At 42.0% G+C, this 21,572-nt stretch overlaps 1 protein-coding gene across 9 annotated transcripts in view; it reads right to left on the bottom strand.

Annotated features, from left to right (window-relative positions):
* Window positions 1–1,173: 1,173 nt before the first annotated feature.
* The window catches only part of SIDT1 (SID1 transmembrane family member 1), a 120,753-nt gene continuing 100,354 nt past the window's right edge, over window positions 1,174–21,572 (bottom strand). For 5 of the 9 annotated variants that reach the window (XM_070465937.1, XM_070465936.1, XM_070465939.1 and 2 more), the window contains 6 exons: window positions 20,020–20,099; window positions 16,522–16,568; window positions 11,172–11,277; window positions 10,971–11,081; window positions 9,661–9,774; window positions 1,174–8,312 (listed from right to left, as the gene is read on the bottom strand). In XM_070465937.1, coding sequence (XP_070322038.1) covers window positions 8,250–8,312; window positions 9,661–9,774; window positions 10,971–11,081; window positions 11,172–11,277; window positions 16,522–16,568; window positions 20,020–20,099 — 521 coding nt within the window. In that variant the 3' untranslated portion in view covers window positions 1,174–8,249. The other 4 variants (XM_020879692.2, XM_070465935.1, XM_070465938.1 and 1 more) reach the window with 4 other exon arrangements.

Below are 21,572 nucleotides of genomic sequence, written 5' to 3'. Positions count from 1 at the left end.
GATAGTGTATAGTATGGGAGAAGAAAATTGGTTAGTATGTCAGTGTTTCAAACCACGTCATATTGCTTTTTGGGTTTTTTTTTTTTTGTCTTACTCCTGGACAAATTTAGAAACCTTTGTCTTCATTATCATTGTACCCCTAATTGAAGAATTATAATTTCCCAGTTCAATGCAAACTAATTCCACTGCCTTACTTTGGTGAAATGACACCATTCCCGTCATTAAAAAAGCCACAAAATTAAAAGATGCTTGCTCCTTGGAAGAAAACCTATGACAAATCTAGGCGGCATATTAAAAAGCATAGACATCACTCTGCTGACAAAGGTCCATATGGTTTTTCCAGTAGTCATGTACGGATTTGAGAGTTGGACCATAGAGAAGGCTGAATGCCGAGGAATTGATGCTTTCAAACAATGGTGCTGGAGAAGCCTCTTGAAAGTCCCTTGGACAGCAAGGAGATCAAACCAGTCAATCCTAAAAGAAATCAACCCTGAATATTCATTGGAAGGACTGATGCTGAAGCTGAAACTGAAGCTCCAATATTTTGACCACCTGATGTGAAGAGCCGACTCACTGGAAAAGACCCTGACTCTGGGAAAGATTGAAGGCAGGAGGAAAAGAGGGCGACAGAGGATGAGATGGTTGGCTTTGCTGACTCAATGGACGTGAGTTTGAGCAAATTTCGGGAGATGGTGAAGGACAGGGAATCCTGGCATGCTGCAGTTCGTGGGGTCGCAAAGAGTTGGACACGACTGACCAACTGAGCACCACCACCATTCCTAGCCACCAGGAGCAAAGACAGTTCAGCAGTCTTTGTTGATGGCAGTCATAGATTTTACCTGGTCTACTAGACCAGCATAAATCAGTTTCAGAGGCAACTTTGAAAGACATTTTGACTCTTGACAGTATTTAGAGTTTTTGAATGTGTTTTAGGAAGTTAAAAAGACCATTGTATTCTTGTGATTTCCCTTCACTCTTAATTTTGTTTCTGAACCAACAGGCTCCCAGTAGAGAGACCTGACAGCTTAGGCTATGTATATTTTAATTTAAAATGAAAATCTTTGGGTCTTCAGGGCTTTGCCAAATGTAGTCAGTGAATGTATAAGAAGGACTTTGGTTCTTAACTGTACAAACTTAGAAACTGAAGCAAGAGTCCAGTTTAGGGAGCCCAAATAATTCAAAGACACAGTTTTATTTTGGTTGGCTTTCCTAAAGCACAATACATTCAGTGTCACTCAGGTTTATATAATAAACATCTAAATTTCGGAAAAACTTTCTCTTTTTGTTAATATGTTCAGGGGTTATACAATTCCAGGCTGTGTTTTGCATATACAGACACAAATAAAAGCTACACAATCTATCTTGCCTGTCTCTATTCTTGTTACATAAACCACTTATTTCTATGTTTCAGTTTTCTCCATCTGGGAAATGGGGATAATAGTAATAATGCAAACTTCACAGGGTTAGTGGTGGTAAGTGTTTCATGATCAATGTATAGAATATATACAAACCCTTGGCACAATGCCAATGACACATTAACTGTTTTAATAATCAGTTCTACCAACATTAATCTTGTAGAGGTTGGAGATGAAAATTGAGGGCAACAGTTTCCAATAGCAAGATCCCACCAAACGGGCAAACCTCAGACCCCAGTCCCATTTGCAATTCCTAAGAATTACGGAGATGAAGCTGTTTTTGTTTCTTAAAGGATGAATTAAAATAATCCCCACCTCAATCATCTCTCTTTTTATGTCTCTGTCCTCTGCTGGGATTAAAACTGTGACTTTTTCTTATGAAAAACTGAGGTTGTTGGTTCAAAGTATTTGTCTTATTTTTCTGATTTCTCCCCTTTCACTGGAGAGGACTCACTTTCCTCCTCCTCTGGGTATGACAGGCAGGTTGTGAGAGCCCAACAGTGTAACCTTCCTTCGAGTCCAAACTGACATTTTCAAGTACTGCCCAGCTTGGCAGCCTCAGCTCAGAGGAGCCTACGGTTCTCTTTCATTTTGCTTTCAGTCTTCCTAAAAACAAAACCAAACTCACAACTGGACCACATCAAAAGTACATCCATCCTCCTTTGGCTCAGTCCCCTTCTCTGACCATCTGTACAGAGTTCTCACTAAAAAAAACATTCCATAGGCTCTTCCCATTGTGTGTGTGCCACCAACCCTACTGCCCAATGCTTCTCTGAAAGATAAATGAATTTCTTTCCCTTTTAGTTTACTCTTAAACTTTTGTTACTCAAGGAATCAGCTATCTTCCCCTCTGTGTCCCAATCAAGTCTCAATTTACCCTTTTGTTTAATGCCACCTTCCACATTTATAGTTTCTTAGGGATGGGTCAGCCTGAAATCTCATTGGTCCCTTCCCTTTTAAGCTTCCCAGGAAACACTTCTGCTTGAACCAGACCTTTGATCAAATCTCAGTTTGGTCTCTCGGGTTTATGTTTGCTTATTCTCGCCTCATCTCAGCTTTCTTTCTCCTTAATTCTTCATGCACCTAGTTATTACATTGTTCTAGCACTTGAAAGTCAATTTGAAATTCTGACATAGTTGATGCAATATTAGCAATAAGCTAATGTCTTCAAAGTTGTACATCCCTGGGAACTATTAATAGCACCTTCTCTCTGACCCTGAGCAGAGTGCCTCCGATTATTCTATTTCTCTGCTTGATTGTGTAGTAGAATTGGCAACCACAGATGGCGAGAACCTATACCTCCCTGCAGAGGTCCTCCTGGAAACCTATCAAATATTTTTTTCTAAGAATTTGGTCTTGAGAGTTGTATCAGTAGTTTAGGGGCTACACATCTGGGCATAAATATTGCTGATAACTATTTGGACTCTCTTTGGGTCTGCATCAGGCCATTCTTTTCCTGGAGCTCTTTGCCTGCTTACAATGAACAGCCTGCTTGTGTCATGCACATCTGCTCCTTTGGGATGCAGACCCAGGTGGGAGGGACTGTGTTGAGTTCATTGTGCTTGGTTCCTCACAGTGCCTGGTCCAGATGTTTCTTGATTGACTTTTGACTGAAGCAGTGTTTCTGATTCTACATAAGTGAACAGAGAAGTGGTGAGAAGGAGATAAAGGGGAAATGGATGCCCTAAAAACCAAGTGACTTTATAAGGTATCCCACACTGAGAAACAGGGTGAACCTCAGGCCTGAATTTGTTCTGTTCCTTGAAGAGGCCTGCCTAGATCTGGGTACTGAACTTTGTGAAAGGCCCAGGTAAGAATAAAAATCATGAAACACAAACTTTTTTTTCTGTGGTAAATAAACTTTTTTTCTGTGGTGGCAACATTAGAGCACCCTAATGGGGAGAGCTTTTGAGTTAATTTGGATAATCTTCTCTTTAAAGGATTTTAAAGCTCTGATTCACAAAGAATGTAAAGAGTCAGAGGAAATTAGGGGCCCAGGAACCAGCCACAATGGGATTGTATGTTCTGACTTGAAAATATTGCAGTGTTTAAATTTCTTGTCTTCTGAGTCATAACTATAATGCTGGGATAAGAAATGGGACATCCAGATATTAGCATAGCTGTAATGTGATATGACTTCAAAGCTACTGTATGGTGGTTAGCTATTTTTCATCTCCAGTGAAATGGATAAGCCTTGGATGACAGGGACTTCAAGGCAATGAAAAAGACGTAGGAAAAATCAAAGAGTTAAAAATTTTAGTTCAGGGGAAATCATGAAAACTTCTAATCTACAGATATTCAGAAAGAGGGAAGAGTTCCCTTACTACCGCCTTTTAGAAACTAATTGGCAAAGGCTGATCTACCACCCTAACCAAGCTTATTTGAACTCATGTGTGTTAAAGCCTAAGATTTAGCAGGTGATTAACCTTATGGATGATGGTGTCTTAACATGGAGGAGACATTTGAACTTAGCCACACAAATATATCTTGTTCCCACTGAAACTGTTGGTAATTAGTCAAATCCATTTCCCCTGCATTCCCTAATCAAGGTTGTTTTAAGACTCCCATGTCCTCCAAGCTGCACGTGGCCCAGACGATAAGTAACCTGTTTGCCTGAGATGTTTTCCAGGAACCTGGAGTCAGCGGCATCTCGCTCAGCTGAACTGGTTGAAACTAGGTGGGATCCCTGACCCTCCAACTGGGTATGTGCGGGTGTCTACCTGTGCCCTTTGGAACGTGCAGAGGCCTGTAGGCTAGTTATGCGAGCAGGAAAGATGTTGACACACCTTTTCCCCATCACCTATTCCAGTCTCGCTACGCTCCCTGTGCCCCAGCCCACCGTGCTTTGGGCTTCTTTATTCCTCATCCCAGATAAACCCTACCCCGTGCCTTCACGAAGGAGGATCTGAAGTTTGTTCTGCCATCTACTTGCATGGCTGCCATGTAGATAAACCCTGTCTTTGCTGCGAACCTCAGCGTCTCCGCGTTTTGGTTGCTGTACGTCGGGTAAAATGGACCTGGTTCCGAAACACTACCAAGCAGCATTAAAAACAAAGCCTTCCCCCCCCCCCCGCCAAAAAAAAACTATAAGCTGGGCAAAATTATGGTAAACAAGGGCTTTACCTTACTTCGAGCAGATGCTGTTTCTATCTTTACTCGTAATGATTTTCATTAGTTTCACCAGGAGTCGGTCCCAGGCCTCCTCTGGGACCGGTTTTTTCACCTGCAGACTGAACATCCCGGCTTTCCCTACAGATAAGGGTGGGGAGGGTCAGGGAAACGTTTGCATAGGGCATCCCCTGGACCGTGGTAGCAGTAACTGCTGGGGAGAGGACAAAGTCTAGGTTTTCTCTGAGATTCCCAGGGCAGAGCTGGCAGTGATGAGGTGTGACTTTGTGCACAACCAGTCTTTCCACTTGGCCCTAGCTTTGGTAGAGATTTTTCATCTGTGTTGCAGTCTTAAGGGCCAGAGACAGTGATACGCAGCTTTAAAAGGACAAGGAGGGGAGGGAGATGTTTGTTAACTCTGGACAGTTCCTCTGGAGGTGGAGAGTCCTCCCGGCTCCTTCAGGGCTTCCTGGGACTGAGGACAGAAAACAGCACAGCTGGTTTCAATGAAGGGCCCCCATGGGTGAGAGATGCCAGCCAAGCAGGGGAACCTGCCACCCTGCAGGATTCAAGAGGTGCAGGTGAGGATCTTTTCTTTGCAGGCACTGCTTCTCCTGCTCTGCACAGCTCCATGGAGTGTCAGGTAGATGTGGCAGGTGAAGACCAGAGAGTTCCAGCAGTTTGCACAAGGTAACAGCATGCAGGTGAAATATCTGGACTAAAGTCTGACTCAAGAATTTTTCCAAGACCCAACTTGTCCTTCTGTGAAGAATGTTTATCTTTGTTTTCCCCCTTTCCCCAAGTTTTAAACAGACTGTCTCCTAGGAGGAGAAACATTTGGGTATTATTGTTCCCCTGACATATAATTTGTGACCCCAGAGACCATTCTGGGGGCTGCCTGGAGCCACAGAAGCAGCAGCTGCCACTGTCATTGCCCCAGGTACTGACTCTCTCAGCCATGGAAAGTCCCTTCCCCAGATAGACTCTGGTTTTCCACTGGCTACTGCTGCTGCTAAAATAAAACTAGGCTGACCCCTCTACCACCCAGTGCTAACAGCTGGGGCTTCATCAGAGGTGTGACGAGGCCATTTCTTATGTGCTGTTTTGCTCCTCTGGCTGCCACATCTCTGCCTTCCAAGTGAACTGCTCTCGTTACTCTGTGCCTCTGCCAAGATCCTCCTCACAGGCTGGCTGTCTCCTGTTACCCTCCTGTTGAACTCAGAGTTGCCTTCCCCTCATGTAAAGAGAGAAGTCCATGAGCACAGAATTTGCACAGGCCTGTGCTAAGCGTGGATGAGGGACCACTATGAATAACTCTGGCCATCCCCTCCACCCTGAGTTCCTATCAACCCAACAGACACAGTCAAATGCCTTTCTTGTATCTTCCTACCACTGCACAAATCAGCACTATAGAAAGAACTAACAACAAATACATTTAGAATTGATATTTATAGGAGCAGGCTTGGTCTGGGTTTTCAGTCCTCCTGTAGAGAACAAAACTGAATCACAATATGTGAGTTTAAGCACTAGGCAGACACTGTCAGAAAACAATGCTGAATAATCATCCACCCATTTCTACAGGGCCCCCTCTCCATTTCCATGGACATATTTCCCAGACAAGCTACCAAACAGGTTAATTGTCCTACAATTTATTCACTTCAGGCCACAGGGGTGCTTGAACAAACTTTGTTGTTTACATCCTGCCCCCATCTTTTTTGGATACAAAATCCTTTAGTGCATTAAAAATAATTAGGTCAACTCAGCAAAGTTAAACAGGTTTGAAATTTGTTTTAGATGTTAGATTAATAGAACCATTTACTAGGTGGCCTTCATATGGCCTATGTGTTCAGTTCAGTTCAGTTGCTCAGTCATATCCAACTCTTTGCAACCCCATGGACTACAGCATGCCAGGTTCCTCTGTGCATGGGATTTTCCAGGCAAGAAAACTGGAGTGGGTTGCCATGCCCTTTTCTAAGGGATCTTCCAGACCCAGGGATCGAACCCATGTCTCTTACGTCTCCTGCATTGGCAGGTGGTTCTTTACCACTAGCGCCATCTGGGAAGTCACATGGCATATGGAAGCCAACAATTTTTAAGAAATAAAGAATAACAGAAGACCAATTACAAATTTGGGAGCATTTTAGAAAAAAAGGTCACAATGCTTCATTGAAAGCATCTCCATGTTCTTAAAATTAGGGAAAGTTTGCTATTTAAACTTTCAAAATGTGTTTTGAACATTATTTTAGAGAAAGAATAATATATTTTAAAAAGGGTGGCTGTTCCATTTCTCTAATGAAAGATCAGGAAAGCAGAGGTGAGAAAGTAACTTCAGTTTCACAGGCAGACATACCTGTGTGCATGTGTTTGCATGTACAAGAATGATGGCATCCTAGCCCAGGTAACAAGGGAGTTTGGTCAAAATGGGACTTCCTGGGGGCAGAGCAGCCACCAGCGTGAGAGTGAGGGTGGGGGGTGCTGAGCTTTTCAACACTGTCCTGGGGAGAGAATGTGAATCTGAGACAACCCCAAACTGGCTGAGCTCTCTGCCACTGGAGAGGAGGAGGGAGATGCGCTCACCCTGAGAGTGGCCTCCAGAGAACCCTGGGGGGGAAAGTCTGGAGCCCTGATCTGCATGAAGCAGCAGAGGGGGGTCATGGTCCGTGGCACAGGAGCCTGAGAGCAGTGACCCTGATGAGAACACTTATGTCTTACCCAAGGGAGATGTGGGCAGAGGATGGAGCTATTTGAATTGGAGGTACTTTTGCCTTTGCTAAATCTGTTCCAGGAGCCCAAGTCTTTTGTGCAAGGCCCGTTGACCTGATGCTGATGTCACCAGTCTCATAGTGCTGTCGGGCATTCCTCTTGCTCCTCCTGATGGTGGAAGTTTCCCATTTCCCCTTCCACCTTGGAGCTGATCTGTGGAGAAACAGGGCCTTCCCAAGAAGATAGAGCCTGAGTCGTGGGGTCAACACACAATGGTGGGATGAAGACTCAGGGAACAGGGCAGCACCCACGTCTTGGTCCCAGAGACAGTTACCCGCTAAGAGTGTGTGACAACCTGGAGCCCAACCTGGAGTCTTCCTAATGCTGCCGGGAACCTGAGGGAGGAGTACAGCATCCCTGCAGTGGAGGTGACCAGCTGGTGCTATAGAACATCTATCCCAGTTGGGCAGGGCCTTGGAGCCACCCCTCTACCAGACTTCAGGGAATCACATCATCCGAGGACCTTGGAGAAGGAGGCTGGTGTTTGGGGATATCTAGAGCAGCGGATGTTACAGAGGTGAATAGGGGGCCAGCCTGGAGTTTCTGGGCAGGAAATCTGGGCTGCTGGCCTCTCTGGACAGGGAGGCAGGTGGAGGGCAGAGTGTAGCATGGTTCTGCCATGGCTGGCGAATCTCAGGTGAGGGTAGGAGGAGTCCCAAGGTGGTTGACTTCGATGCAGCTTGACCACATCTAGTTCAGAGTTGCAACAAAAGGGGATGCTGGGTGTTTCTGACCCTGGAGGGCTCATCTCTGTCCACAGCTGCAACTTCTCTTCTGCTTCCCTTTCTTGCAGGTTTGGGTCCCCCTTAGCTCCTCTCTTCCCTGTGGGAATGTGTACAGGGCTCACCCAACAGCAGGCAAGTGGAGCGTTTGGCAGTGGTGACTTTGCTGCAGTCCCTATGTTTTTCATGAAACAGCACCAAGATCAGTGGCTTTCTCTCCCTGGCTCTCCATGCTGGAGGCTTAGAAGACAGGAATCTGGTCTCTCCGAACCAGATCCAGGTCGTCATCTAAGGTTAACAAAACCTGAAACAAGGCGGGCAGAAAAATGAGAGGAATGCACAGTTGCGATAAGTCCCTGTTTTCTAAGGTTCACAAGTGTACTTAATTGTTTTCATGTCTTCTGCAGCTCTGTGCTCTTAATAGACACTTGTAATTCCACAATTCATTTATTCAAGTATCTATCAAGGGTCTATTAAGTGCTATTCTATATGCTAGGGATACAGCTTAGGATAAAAGAGAGACAAATGTCTACCCTGATGGAGCTTACATTTGAGAGAGGGCTTCAGACATGAAGCAAATGCAGGAACAGAGGCTACTATGTTAGACAGCAGTATGTACTAAGGATAAAAATTAAACTGTGGAGGGAATATAGGGAGTATGGGATGGGATGAGGTAAAAAAAAATTTTGGGGATAGCTGGGACATCATTACCACTTAGAATGGGACATTTGGGTGGGGACCTAAAGGGAATAAAACCTTGTTGCAATAGATTATTGCTATAAGAATTGTTCCCCCACCCTCCATTTATATAGTTCCCTCTACCATCACTCTCTCTGTGATGTAGAGGGGACTCTTAGCTCCAATTTTATTATCTCTGTCTCCCCAGAGAACGTGACGATTAAAGAAAGCCTTAAGGAAGAATGTTTATACAGACTGGTTAAACTTCCCAAACTGGCCACTAGGAGACAGCCCCGCTCCACTCTTGAGGTTCCTAAAGGGTCAGAGTGAACCCTGGAGGCCCCTATATCTTGTTAAAAGAACTTGTGTACAGGTACTATATACTTTTATTTTGGAAAAGTCAAAATTAAGATGGAATTATGCTGGGAGTTGTCATCCTGGGTTGTTATAATATGCACAGCTTCAAGGAAGGTGTGTGGGCAAAAAACGAAGGAACTTCAGGAGAGATTTGAAAGAGACTGGTTAGAAAGGCAACAAGAGGCCTGGCTGCTATCCTGAGCCACTTGAGGAACTTATAAAATGTTTGCATTAATAAGGTATGTAGTGAGACTGGAGGAGAGGGAGGAATGTGAGTATGACACAAGAAGGAATAACCTAGTGTGGTTGAGATGGTAGGAAGTGCCACCAAAAGCGCTTCCTGGGGGAGCTGGGCATGTGAGTTCTAATCATCAGTGCAGTCCAAGCATTGTGCAACTGAAGGAAAATTATTTTATCACTGTTTCTTAAAGTATTGAAGAGTAGAAGAACAAAATGAAGATCTAACTAGAGGATACAATGTTAAAAAAAAAGATAATCTGTACATTGAATCATAATGAAGACTTGGGGATTAAAAATAGGAGGATGGAAGTAAGGAGGGAAGAGGAAAAAAGAGAATACAAGATGTAAAGAGAGAAGAAAAGTTTTTATAAACTCACCAAGAATGAGAAAAACAGGGCAGTAGCAGAGAGGAAGTGCCAGATGTCATGGTCGTCAAAGAAATCCAGCAGAGTGCATTCTCGGTTCTTCTCCCGGGACTCGGCTGGCGTTCCCTGGAAGGAGGTGAGGCAGGATGTGGGGGAGCAGTCCCACAGTTCAACTCCATACAGGACGGAGCATCCAGAAACCTACAGTCACTACTAGATGCCTGGGTCACTACATTATCATTAGCTTCCAAGAAAACATACGTCCACACAAAAATGTGTCCACAGATGTTCATAGCAGCAGCATTCATAGAAGCCAAAAACTGGAAACAACCCAAATGTTCATCCATTGAACATCTGCTAAAATGAGGCATATTCATACAATGGAATGAAAAGTGAAAGTGTTAGTTGCTCAGTGGTGTCTCACTATTTGCGACCCCATGAACTGCAGCTCACCAGGTTACTCTGTCCATGGCATTCTCCAAGCAATAATACTGGAGTGGGTAGCCATTCCCTTCTCCAGGGGATTTTCTTGACCCAGGGAATGAACCCTGGTCTCCTACATTGCAGGAAGAATCTTTACTGTCTGAGCCATTATTCAGCAATAAAAGCACATGATACTGACATAATGTGATCTGTACATGGGTGGACCTAGGAAACATTACACAGAGAAGGCAGACTCAGACTGCATATGATTCCATTTATATGAAATGTCCAGGATAGGTAGATCTATAGAGACAAGATTAGTGGTTGCCTCAGGCTAAGGGGTTAGGGAGAAATGGGGAGTGACTGCTAATGGATGTAGGATTTTTCCTGGGGTGATAAAAATGTTTTGACATTGATTGCGGTGGTTATGGTGATGGGGAGCTAAGACTTCCTCCCTATTCTATGCCTCACATGCATCACCAGTTTCCTAGGCCTCAGCTTTCCTATCTGTCAAATGGATTTATACACACCTGCATCTGGGTATCTGGATGATGACTATGATAAGGTGGAGATGATAAACTAATCAAGCTTTCTGTACATATTAAGCATCCATTGGGAACAGGATTGCAATTATAATACAACACACAGTGAAGATCACATTGGCAGTGGGGATAGGACTTCATGTTTAAGAAGCGCCACCCCAATAATAATGACATGGCATTTATTGAGCATTTAAGTGTGGATATTTATATAAAACCAACCCCTTTTAAAAAAGCTTTCACATTAGAGAATATAAAAACGATAAACAGCAATAAGCCCGTGAAGAGAGGGAGGTAGGAAGGTCAGAAAAGCAAGATGGAGAGAGCACATTGTCCAGGAGATAAACACTCTTCTCTTACCTCCCAGCTGCTGAGATTCTGGAAGAAAAAATACAGGGCGGCAGCCCACACTACAGCGGTGGCGACAATGCAGAAAAGTGGGATCAGGAGGATCTTCTCGGAGCTGCGAAGCTGTGGGTGAGAAGCAAATGCTGCCAGGCTGCATGCATCACCTGCTCACCTGAGGAGGACCCATGGTGCCGAGCCAGCAGCCACTCTTACCTTCATGATGATGTAAAAGGCCAGGTAGAGCAGCAGGTTGCAGATGAAGATGCCCAGCATGTAGGAAGCGAAGTCCCGGGGTCGGTTGATGAGTCCAAAGAGGGCACTGAGTGCAGAGAGGAATTGTTGTGTAGCCAGGAAGCTGGATTTATAGTATTACCGACCCTTCCAACCCCCACCCCCATTTCTGCTGGGAGGGGAATTAAAAACCTTTCAACTTTCAATTTATTAAATCTCTTTCAGAACATTCATTTTAATGATTGTAAAGTTCCTATCCATGGATGTACCTAAACCATACTCTCTAGTTTTCTCTTTGTCCTTCAGTTGTTCACTATTATAAAAACTGCAACAATGAATATCTTTAGACATATCATGCTTTTTTCTTTTTGCATTTAAGATGATTAGATTACTAGACATAGAATTGTCTCAGCAATTGGTTTGACACATATTACCAATTTTTAGCTAGCTGTCTAAATATTGAAGTTTATTTGGTTGGGATTTGGCCTTAATTTTATTCCAAATTTCTACGCGGTTATAACAGAAATCTTTATTATGTGGGGCTTCCCTGGTGGCTCACATGGTAAAGAATGCCTGCAATGCAGGGATGACAAAAATATTTATTATATAGCTCTTTCTTGTGGTTTTGAAAGCTTGTTTTTAATACAGACACACTATGCACATGTATGATATATAGTTGGATTTCTGGCCTCTTCATTCTGATTCACTAATTTATAATTTTGAATCAGTGCCTCACCATGTTGTTATTGTTTTATAGATTATCTAACATAGGTTGTCAGATGTAGTTTAGTCGCCAAGTTGTGTCCGACCCTTATGACCCCATGGACTGTAGCCCACCAGGCTCCTCTGTCCATGGGATTTTCCAGGCAAGAATATTGGAGTGGATTGCCATTTCCTTCTCCAGGGGATCTTCCTGACCCAGGGATCAAACCGGGGTCTCCTGTAATACAGGCAGATTCTTCACCAACTGAGCTACCAGGGAACTCCCAACATAGGTTAGGCTAGTTTGCACTATCCAATATGGTAACCACATGTGGCTATTTAAATAAAAATTAAATAAAATTGAAAGTGAATTTTCTCAGTCAGACCCCATTTCAAGTGCTCAATAACCACAAGTGTCTAATAAACATTTAAGCTTTGTTCCAGAAAGTTCTGTTGGATAGTGCTGGGCTGTCACTATACACCTCTGTGCCTTCTTTCTTCTGTTAATCCTTTGCAGAGATCTTTGAAAATTTTGTCTAACTAGGTAAATAAATTTCCGAATAAAATCCTATTAACTTAGTTCCATTTCTGGTTCTAAATTTGCACATTACCTTGAGAATTGATATCTTTACAATAGTTAATCTTCTCACCCCGGGCATGCTATCTTTCTTCATTTAGCTAAGTTTTTATCTACATCTCCTAATGAGGTAGTTAAATGTTTTGCAGAAAGATCCTACATATCTCTCAAAGTTTATTGCTAAGTATTTAAAGTGTAAAGCTGTTATTAACATTTTTGTTCATTTTTTTAAAACATTTTTTATTGAAGTATAGTTGATTTACAATGTTGTGCTAATTTCTGCTGTACAGCAAAGTGACTCAGTTATACACACATATATATTCTTTTAGTGTTCTTTTCCATTAGGATTTGTCTCAGGGTACTGAATATAGTTTCCTGTGCTATACAGTTAGGCCTTATTTATATTCTATATGTAATAGCTTGCATCTACTCACCTCAAACTCGCAGTCCACCCCTCCTCCATCCCCCTGCCCATCCCCTGCACTTGGCAACCATAAGTCTGTTCTCTATGTCTATGAATCCGTTTTGTGACTAGGTCCATTTGTGCCATATTTTAGATTTCACATATAAGTGGTATCATATATACCTGTCTTTCTCTTTCTGACTTACTTCATTTACTATGATAATCTCTAGTTGCATTGGATGCATCCATGTTGCATTCATGTTGCTGCAGATGGCGTTATTTCATTTTTTAATGGAAGAGTAATATCCCATTGTATATATGTACCACATCTTCTTTATCCATTTCTCTGTCAATGAACATTTAGATTGTTTCTATGTCTTGGATATTGTGAGTAGTGCTTCTATGAATGTATAAGTGCCCATTTCTTTTTGAATTATAGTTTATTGGATTACTGGATCATAGGGTAATTCTATTGTTAGTTTTCTGAGGAACCTCCATACTGTTTTCCAGAGTGGCTGCACCAACGTACATTCCCACCAACAGTGTAGGAGGGTTCCCTTTCCTCCATACCCTCTTTAGCATTTGCTGTTTGTAGACTTTTTAATGATGGTCATTCTGACCAGTGTGAGGTGTTACCTCACTGTAGTTTGATTTGCATTTCTCTAATAATTAAGTGATGTGGAGCATCTTTTCATGTGTCTACTGGCCATCAGTATGTTTTCTTTGGAGAAAACTCTAGGTCTTCTGCCCATTTTTTGATTGGGCTTTTTGTTTTCTTTATTATTGAGTTGTATAAGCTGGTTGTATGTTTTGGAAATTAAACCCTTGTTGGTCACATTGTTTGCAAATATTTTCTCCCATTCCATTGGTTGTTTTGTTATGATTTCCTTTGCTGTGCAGAATCTTGTAAGTCTGATTAGGCCCCATTTGTTTGTCTTTATTTTCATTTCTATTGCCTTGGGAGGCTGACCTGAGAAACCATTGGTATGATCTATATCAGAGAATGTTTTGCCTATAATCTCCTCTAGGAGTTTTATCAAGTCATATTTTGTGTTTAAGTCTTTAAACTATTTTGAGTTTATTTTTTTGTATGGTATAAAGGTGTGTTCTAACTTGACTGATTTATAGGTGGCTGTCCAGTTTTCCGAACACCAGGGATCAAACCAGGATTTTATTGTATTGGGTATTGTAATGGGAAAAGAGACTTTTTCCCATTGTATATTCTTGCCTCATTTATGGAAGATTAATTGACTATAGATATGTGAGTTTATTTCTCAGCTGTCTATTCTGTTCCATTGATTTGTATGTCTGTTTTTGTGCCAATATCATGCTGTTTTAATTGCTATAGTTTTATAGTATTGCCTAAAGTCTTGGAGGGTTATGCCTCTTGCTTTCTTCTTTTTCCTCAGAATCATTTTGGCAATTCAGGGTCTTTTATGGTTCCATTTAATCTGAGGATTGTTTGTTCTAGTTCTGTGAAAAGTATTATGGTAACTTGAAAGAGATTACATTAAATCTGTAGGTTGCCTTCAGTAGTATGACCACTTTAACAACATAAATTCTCCAAATCCAACAGCATGGGATAGCTTTCCACTGATTGTTTAAAAAAATACCTCTTAAACTCACACCTAAATAAATATATAAAATATTTAGGAATAAACCTGACAAAGGAGGTAAAACATTTATATGCTAAGAACTATAAAATATAATAAAGGAAATTAAAGATGATTCAAAGAAATGTTTTTGTTCACTTTTTATTCCAACTGACTTATAGGAAATTTCCTCTTCTCACAATTTGAAATCTTCAGTGTACTCTAAACTCTTGTATACTTTTCACACAGATTCATCAATTATTAGTATTTTGCCACATTTGTTTTATTTTCTCATTCTGTCTCTCTATATGTATACATACATCTCTCTATATATTAATATATATTAATGACTTTTGTAATATCCATGGGAAACTGATGGAGACCTTAGTGAGGAGGTAACCCCCCCTACTGGGCAGTCACAGTACTAGTGTCTCATTGTGCCTCATTTCCCTCCACCCTGCAGGTGTTGGTGTCCCACAGAGCTCCTGCTAAGAAGAGAAAGGCCATACACCTTGTCTTGTGAGCAGACTTGGTTTGATTTTAGTTCTATAAGAGGCAGGGACAGGCCAGGTGATTCTGACCCTCTGGACATTGTCATCGGTTTTTCATTATCATATCTCCTACCAGCACCCTCTGCCCTGTCTTACAAAGTCACTAGGACTGTAGGGTCTTCACTAAAAGGGTGGCCAAGAGAACATCACTGGTGATCATGGCCAAGAATCACCCATCTCAACATGTCCCTCAGTAAAGCACAGTCCTTCACAGGTATGGACCTTCCCCAAGGTAACCCCTGGAACAGCAACATTGTGGGAAGTTTATTTTGGATGCACATGGCCCCTAAATAAGATTCAAATTCTCATGACTTGATTCTGGTTTTCCTGGGGTGTGCTTCTTTCTTCATATCTGATACCTTAAAGGGAGGAGGAGGAGAGTCATCTGTCTATCAAAGGTCACTGATCAGCTAAGAACCACTAGTACAAGCAGCTAAACTTACTTATTTTTTGAGAGAGAAATAAAATGTCACTCATTCACATTTTTAAGTATAAGTTGCAAACACTAGATACATAAAATATAGCTAGCATAAACGTACTTTTGCTGCACTGTTCTACTTTGAGGTCATTTGAGGAAGCAAAGGGGCTTCCCAGGTGACTCTAGTGGTAAAGAACCTGCCTGGTAAAGAAGTGAGAGACACGGGTTTGATCCTGGAGGAGAGCATGGCAGCCCACTACAGTATTCTTGCCTGGAGAATCCCATGGACAGAGGAGCCTGGCGGGTTACATAGTCCATAAGTTGCAAAGAGTTGGACACAAGTGAAGCAACAGCATGCATGCACGAGGAAACAAAGCCAAGGTAATAATGAAGGAAAAGAAAAGGAAGAAGAATGATAAACGCGGAGTAGGAAGACTGAGACCTGGAGGGAAAGAAAGAAACAGGAGACACACACACACACACACACACACACACACACACACACACACACACACACACACACACACACACCATCCCATTCCCCCTAGTAAGAAAGAGAAATGCCTACTGGGTAGCATTATGGAAAGCTCTAAATAGTTTAAAATGGCTGCATTTTTGACTGCTGGCATAGTTAATCTCTCTCTTTATAAATATGTGTGTGTGTATGTATATGCATATATAGCTAATCTAATTTATCCACATAAATATAGCAAATTTGATGCTTGTCTTGTTGAACAAATGAGTTCCAGGCATCAACGTGTGGAACTCATTGCTTTAAGATAGGCCACTGCTCAGAGAAGGCAATGGCACCCAACTCCAGTACTCTTGCCTGGAGAATCCCAGGGATGGGGTCGCACAGAGTCAGACATGACTGAAGTGACTTAGCAGCAGTAGCAGGCCACTGCTAGTACACAAGTGCATTTTTTGCAGGGCAACAAGTAGCTTTCTTTCAAGTCTCTAGAACAAGCACAGTCCCACACTCTCCTTAATTTCAGATTTCTTTGTAAAAATGACAGCCAAGGAAAGCTAAGCCACAGTGTTACAGAGAAATTAGTAAAGAGAAAGACATGTTTTCCTAAGACTACTTACAAGGACCAGTTAACCAGGTTCCCCACGATGAGTAACACCATTCTGTCCTGGAAAGGAGGAGAGAAAACAGTGAATGAAAGGCTGCGTGCACTACTTCTTACCATACGGGAATTTCAATTATGGGAAAACTGCTTTAGTGAAAACGGTTTTTCTATCAATATAGGAGAGCTGTGCCTATGAATGAACACTAATCCTCTGAAGGACTAAATGGTAAAGCCTCCGACTGCAAGCAGATATGACCTCCTCCCTGTAAAAGAAGGCCTGGTAAGTAAAGCAGAAGTCTTGCTGTTTCCTTCCTGTTTTTAAAGGAGCTGGGCATCTGGGATTCTTTCCCTGGATTGTGGTGACTGGTGGGACTTAAGGCAGCTCTTGAGACACAACTGGAATTTGTTTCATTACTCTGGCTCCAAGGAGGTCCCGCAGCTCTCAGGCTTCTGGTTTCTAGACACATGATTTGGACACATTATTGACCGGAGACATATCAATACGTTTTAGAGAATGATACAATTGACATCACCGTGAGAAGCTGTTAGCACCTAAAATTGACTGAGAGCTTATAATATAATTCACGCTTGTTGTTATCTTTCACATTTTGCTCCATTTGGTTTTTGTTCCAATCTTGTGTATATTATAGGGCTTCCCTCATAGCTCAGTTGGTAAAGAATCCTCCTGCAATGCAGGAGACCCCGGTTCGATTCCTGGGAAGATGTGCTGGAGAAGGAATAGACTATCCACTCCAGTATTCTTGGACTTCCCTTGTGGCTCAGCTGGTCAAGAATCCACCAGCTATGCAGGAGACCTGGGTTTGATCCCTGGTTGGGAAGATTCCCTGGAGAAAGGGAAGGCTACCCACTCTAGTATTCTGAACTGGAGAATTCCATGGACTGTATAGTCTGTGGGGTTGCAAAGAGTCAGACATGATTGAGTGACTTTCACTTCACTGTATATATTATAAACTCAAGTGTATTACTATAAATTTTTTTAAATGATATATCACAAACTTTTGAGTGAAGAAGAATTTTTTGGTGAATTTTATGCAAATAGTTTCTCTGATAGTCTGAGTGACATATATACTAGTGTCTGAGAAGATCATAGTTCTTCAGAATATGGATCCAGATGATGTGATTATTAGACCAACAAAAAGACAAAAAACTTAGTGATTGATTCTGATACAGAAAGTGAAAATGAAATTCATGGTGCTAGAGAAGACTTCACAGGTGTGTCAGTTGTATATTGAATGTAATAACCTGCATAGTGCTAGTGCTAGTGAAATAACAGAATTTTTGGCTGGCCAAAATAAAAATTGCTGGCCACAGGCATTAGTTTCTGCAAAAATCCCCTGGTCAAAGATTAAATTTATTGGTACGGGAGAAAATAGAGAGGTAAGGTTCATCTCAAAGGACAATTACTCTAACAATAACTCTATTATTCATAATCTGCTTGTAAAACTTTTAGGTGCTATCTGATTATACTTTAGTTTTCATGGCCACTCATCTGTTTCAAAGTAGTGATTCTCTTTGTGGGTAATCTATTAAATTTTATTAAATAAAATCTATTTAATTTTAATAAAATTAAAATTTTATTTAATAGATTTTAAATAAAAATCTATTAAATAAAATCTATTAAATATTAAATAAACCTATTAAAAGAAATATCTTCCTTTAAAAAAAATTAATTCGCCTACTAGAAATACCAAAATCCAAAACACTAACACCAATTGCTGGTAAGGATATGGAGCAATTCTCATTCATGGCTAATGGGAATGCAAAATAGTCCAATCATTTGGAAGACAGTTTCCTAGAAAACTAAACATACTTTTACCATATGATCCAGCAATTGTGCTCCTTGGTATTTACCTAAAGAAGCTGAAAACAGGCCTATGCAAAAATGCCCACATTTTATAGCACAGTTTTTCATAACAGCCCAAACTTAGAAGCAACCAAAATGTCTTTCAATAGGTGAATGGATAAATAAACCATAGTACATCCAGGCAATGGAATATTAGCACTAAAAAGAAATGAGTTATCAAGCCATGAAAAGACATGCAGGAAACATAAGTGTATATTGTTAAGTGAAAGAAGCCAATCTGAAAAGACTATATGCTGTATTATTTCAGTCATACGACATTCTGGAAAAGATAAGACTAAAAGAGACAATAAAAAGATCAGTAGTTGGTGGGATTGGGGAGGGAGGGGGTGGGAAGAATAGGTAGGGCACAGAGGATTTTTAGGGCAGGGAACTACTTTGATGCTGTAATGATGAATTACAAACTCATCAAAAAACCCATAGTATGTACACCACCAGGAGTGAACTGTAATGTAAACTGCAGACTTGAAGTGACTATGATATGTTAACAGGTTCATCAACTAACAAACACGCCCCTCTGTTAGGGATGTTGATATGGGGGAAATTGTGCCTGTGTGGAGGAGGGGCATTTGAGAAATCTCCGTATTTTCTTCTCAATTTTCCCCGAACCTAAAACCTTTTAAAATACTCTAAAAATAGTCTATTTTTAAAAATACAGCATGCATCAATTAATGTAAAAACAAAAGCGCTAATTTCCCCATAAGGTTCACATCTGAGGCTTGTCTCCCATAATACTCACAGGTCCTAATGGGATTTTACATTCTCTCCTGAGTAAAACCCTCCAGCCTCAATTTCCTCAATTTTTAGTGCCTATAGCTCCTGCCCAAGCTCTACAGGGTTAAAGACATTCACATTTATATATTCTTTATATAAAAATCCTTCTGATTATAAACTATCAGCAGGAATTCAGTGGACACCTATGTGCCAGGCCCAAAGGGCCTGATTCTGACCACAGCCCTGGGTAAAGACTGGGGCAGTGGCTCAGAGGAGGGATGCAAGTTCTCTGGGGTCCCTGGCCAATGAGCCAAGGCAGCTGAGACCAGCACCCTGATCCCTCTGCTCACTGTAGAAACATGTAATATATTGAAAACTATAAGGCAGAATATTTAACAGTGTATTTTCACCAAGAACCAATAACTATAAATTTGAAGAAAGCATTCCTACTCACTGTCAGAATCAAACAGTACACAAAAAGCAAACAAATGAAAACTCTGGAAAGTATAAGTTCCTGATGAAAGTGATTGGAATGACCATATGATCCCGTTGGCTTGGGGTGGTCCAGGTGTCATCATTAATACTGCCTTCTATTCACAAATGAAATAGTCATACCTCTTGGGATGATTATTTTACAGGGACACTCTGTCTTGATCCTCCCTCCCTAGCAGTCATCACTGTTTGACAGTTTTATATATATTTTTTCTTTACATATTAGCAATTTTTGTGTAAAAAGGGCACCATTCCATCTTGTCTTTTAAGAGTGAGAAGAAAAGGAAGCAAGATGCCTCTTCCCTCACTAACTGGACCTCAGCCACCCTAGGCCATCTGGCCCCCTTGGTTTGGGGAGCCTTGAGTGACTGCCCTGCTATCCTGTTGTCTGGGAGAGGGCCAAGGGACACAAGGACATGCACGTACCATATACAGAGGCCGGCTGCACTGCTGGATGCAGTCTGTGTAGAACACCATAGCGGCCCACCGGAAAATTCCCCAATCTGCTGATGACACAATCGCATGGTGAGAAGGCTTAGTCACTAATAATATAGAACACTCCACTGTGGCCCGAGCTTTTGTGGCCAGGATGAAGATGTCCTCACCTCATAAAAGTCATGCTTTGCACCTAATAGGTCAATAATAAATACTTGCTTTAAAAAATGCACCACCACCCCCAACGCCACCAGGGATTTCATGGCAGGTGTGCCTTATCTGTGCAGCATCCCGCAGAAAGGCAAGCAAGATGAACACAGGGGACAAGCACTCACAGATCACTCGGGCAGTTAGCCAACCTGCCTATGGTCTCCTGTGGCTAAGTTTCGCTCTGTTGATGGTTTACTTTAGTGCTGTTTTCTTTACAGCAGAGATGTGATGGGGCTTCTCAAAAGTCACCTTAAAACATCTGCTCTCTCTAGACCATGGGAGGTCGTAACTTGTAAAGATTCAAATTTGTATTTCTCAGTGTGGTTAAAAGTCAGTAAAAATTAAACCAGGGGATACTAGGGACTATTGAGCATGTCCAGAAAGCCTGAATGTGGATTGAAACAATAGTCAAAGGAACATAGATGGGAGAGAGAGAGGGGGGAGCTTTTTTTTTTTAATGCAATCCTTCAAAAGGATGGTATGAAACACATTGAGTGTGCATGTTATAATTGTTAAATAAACAGGACCAGAGCCCCAGGTGGGGCTGTCCTGTGAGCCATCCACATGTAGATGTCACAGGCTGGGGTCTGCCTGAAGTGAACATTTCAGTGAAGGTGGACTCCAGGTCTGTTGTGACTGCTGCTATTTTTCACGGCCAACCTTGGGTTCAGCTAAAGCAGCTGGACTAGATACACTCTGGGGCCGGGGGGAGGGGGATGTGCATGCACTAGCCCAGAGGAGGTGGGTTGGTTGGGGTGCATACCTGTCTCTGAGTCTCTCTCTGCACCCCCTTCCCACCAAATCCTGCCCAATCTGGAAGGGGTGTTCAGAAAGCAGACTTGGCAGGTCAGCCAGGCAGGTTGTTTTATTAAGAAAACAACCTAGAAAACCCCGGGAAGGACAGCTGAACATTACCTGTGTCAGACACATCTGAATCAGTGGGAAGCAGAAAAATGAGAAGAAAAAAAAAAAAGATTTGTAAGAAGGAGGCCAAACAGGTAAACTACGGATTGTTTTATTTTCCTCTAGAAATGGATGACTTTAATTTCGTTTTCTGGCTACAAAAGAAATGTTTTCTCATAAAGAACACAGACTGCTTCTGCCTGTTTCACATGTACAGAGCATGAGTCAGACTTTTCTCTCCCTGTGCTTTTTTGTGGACTCCTTGCAGCTTATACCCCTCCCTCTCTCTGTGGTCCTTTTGGGGAGGCAAGGGACACAACAGTGATTTAGGCAAGTAGCTCTGTAGTTTTCTGTCTGGGTTTCCCTGTTGGCTCAGATGGTAAAGAATCTGCCTGCAATGCAGGACACCTGGTTTTGATCCCTGGGTCAGG

The sequence above is a fragment of the Odocoileus virginianus genome, chromosome 4 (genome assembly GCF_023699985.2).
Source record: "Odocoileus virginianus isolate 20LAN1187 ecotype Illinois chromosome 4, Ovbor_1.2, whole genome shotgun sequence".
NCBI lineage: Eukaryota > Metazoa > Chordata > Mammalia > Artiodactyla > Cervidae > Odocoileus > Odocoileus virginianus.
Note: the sequence above shows the minus strand (reverse complement) of the source record. Positions and strands in the feature narration are given on the sequence as shown.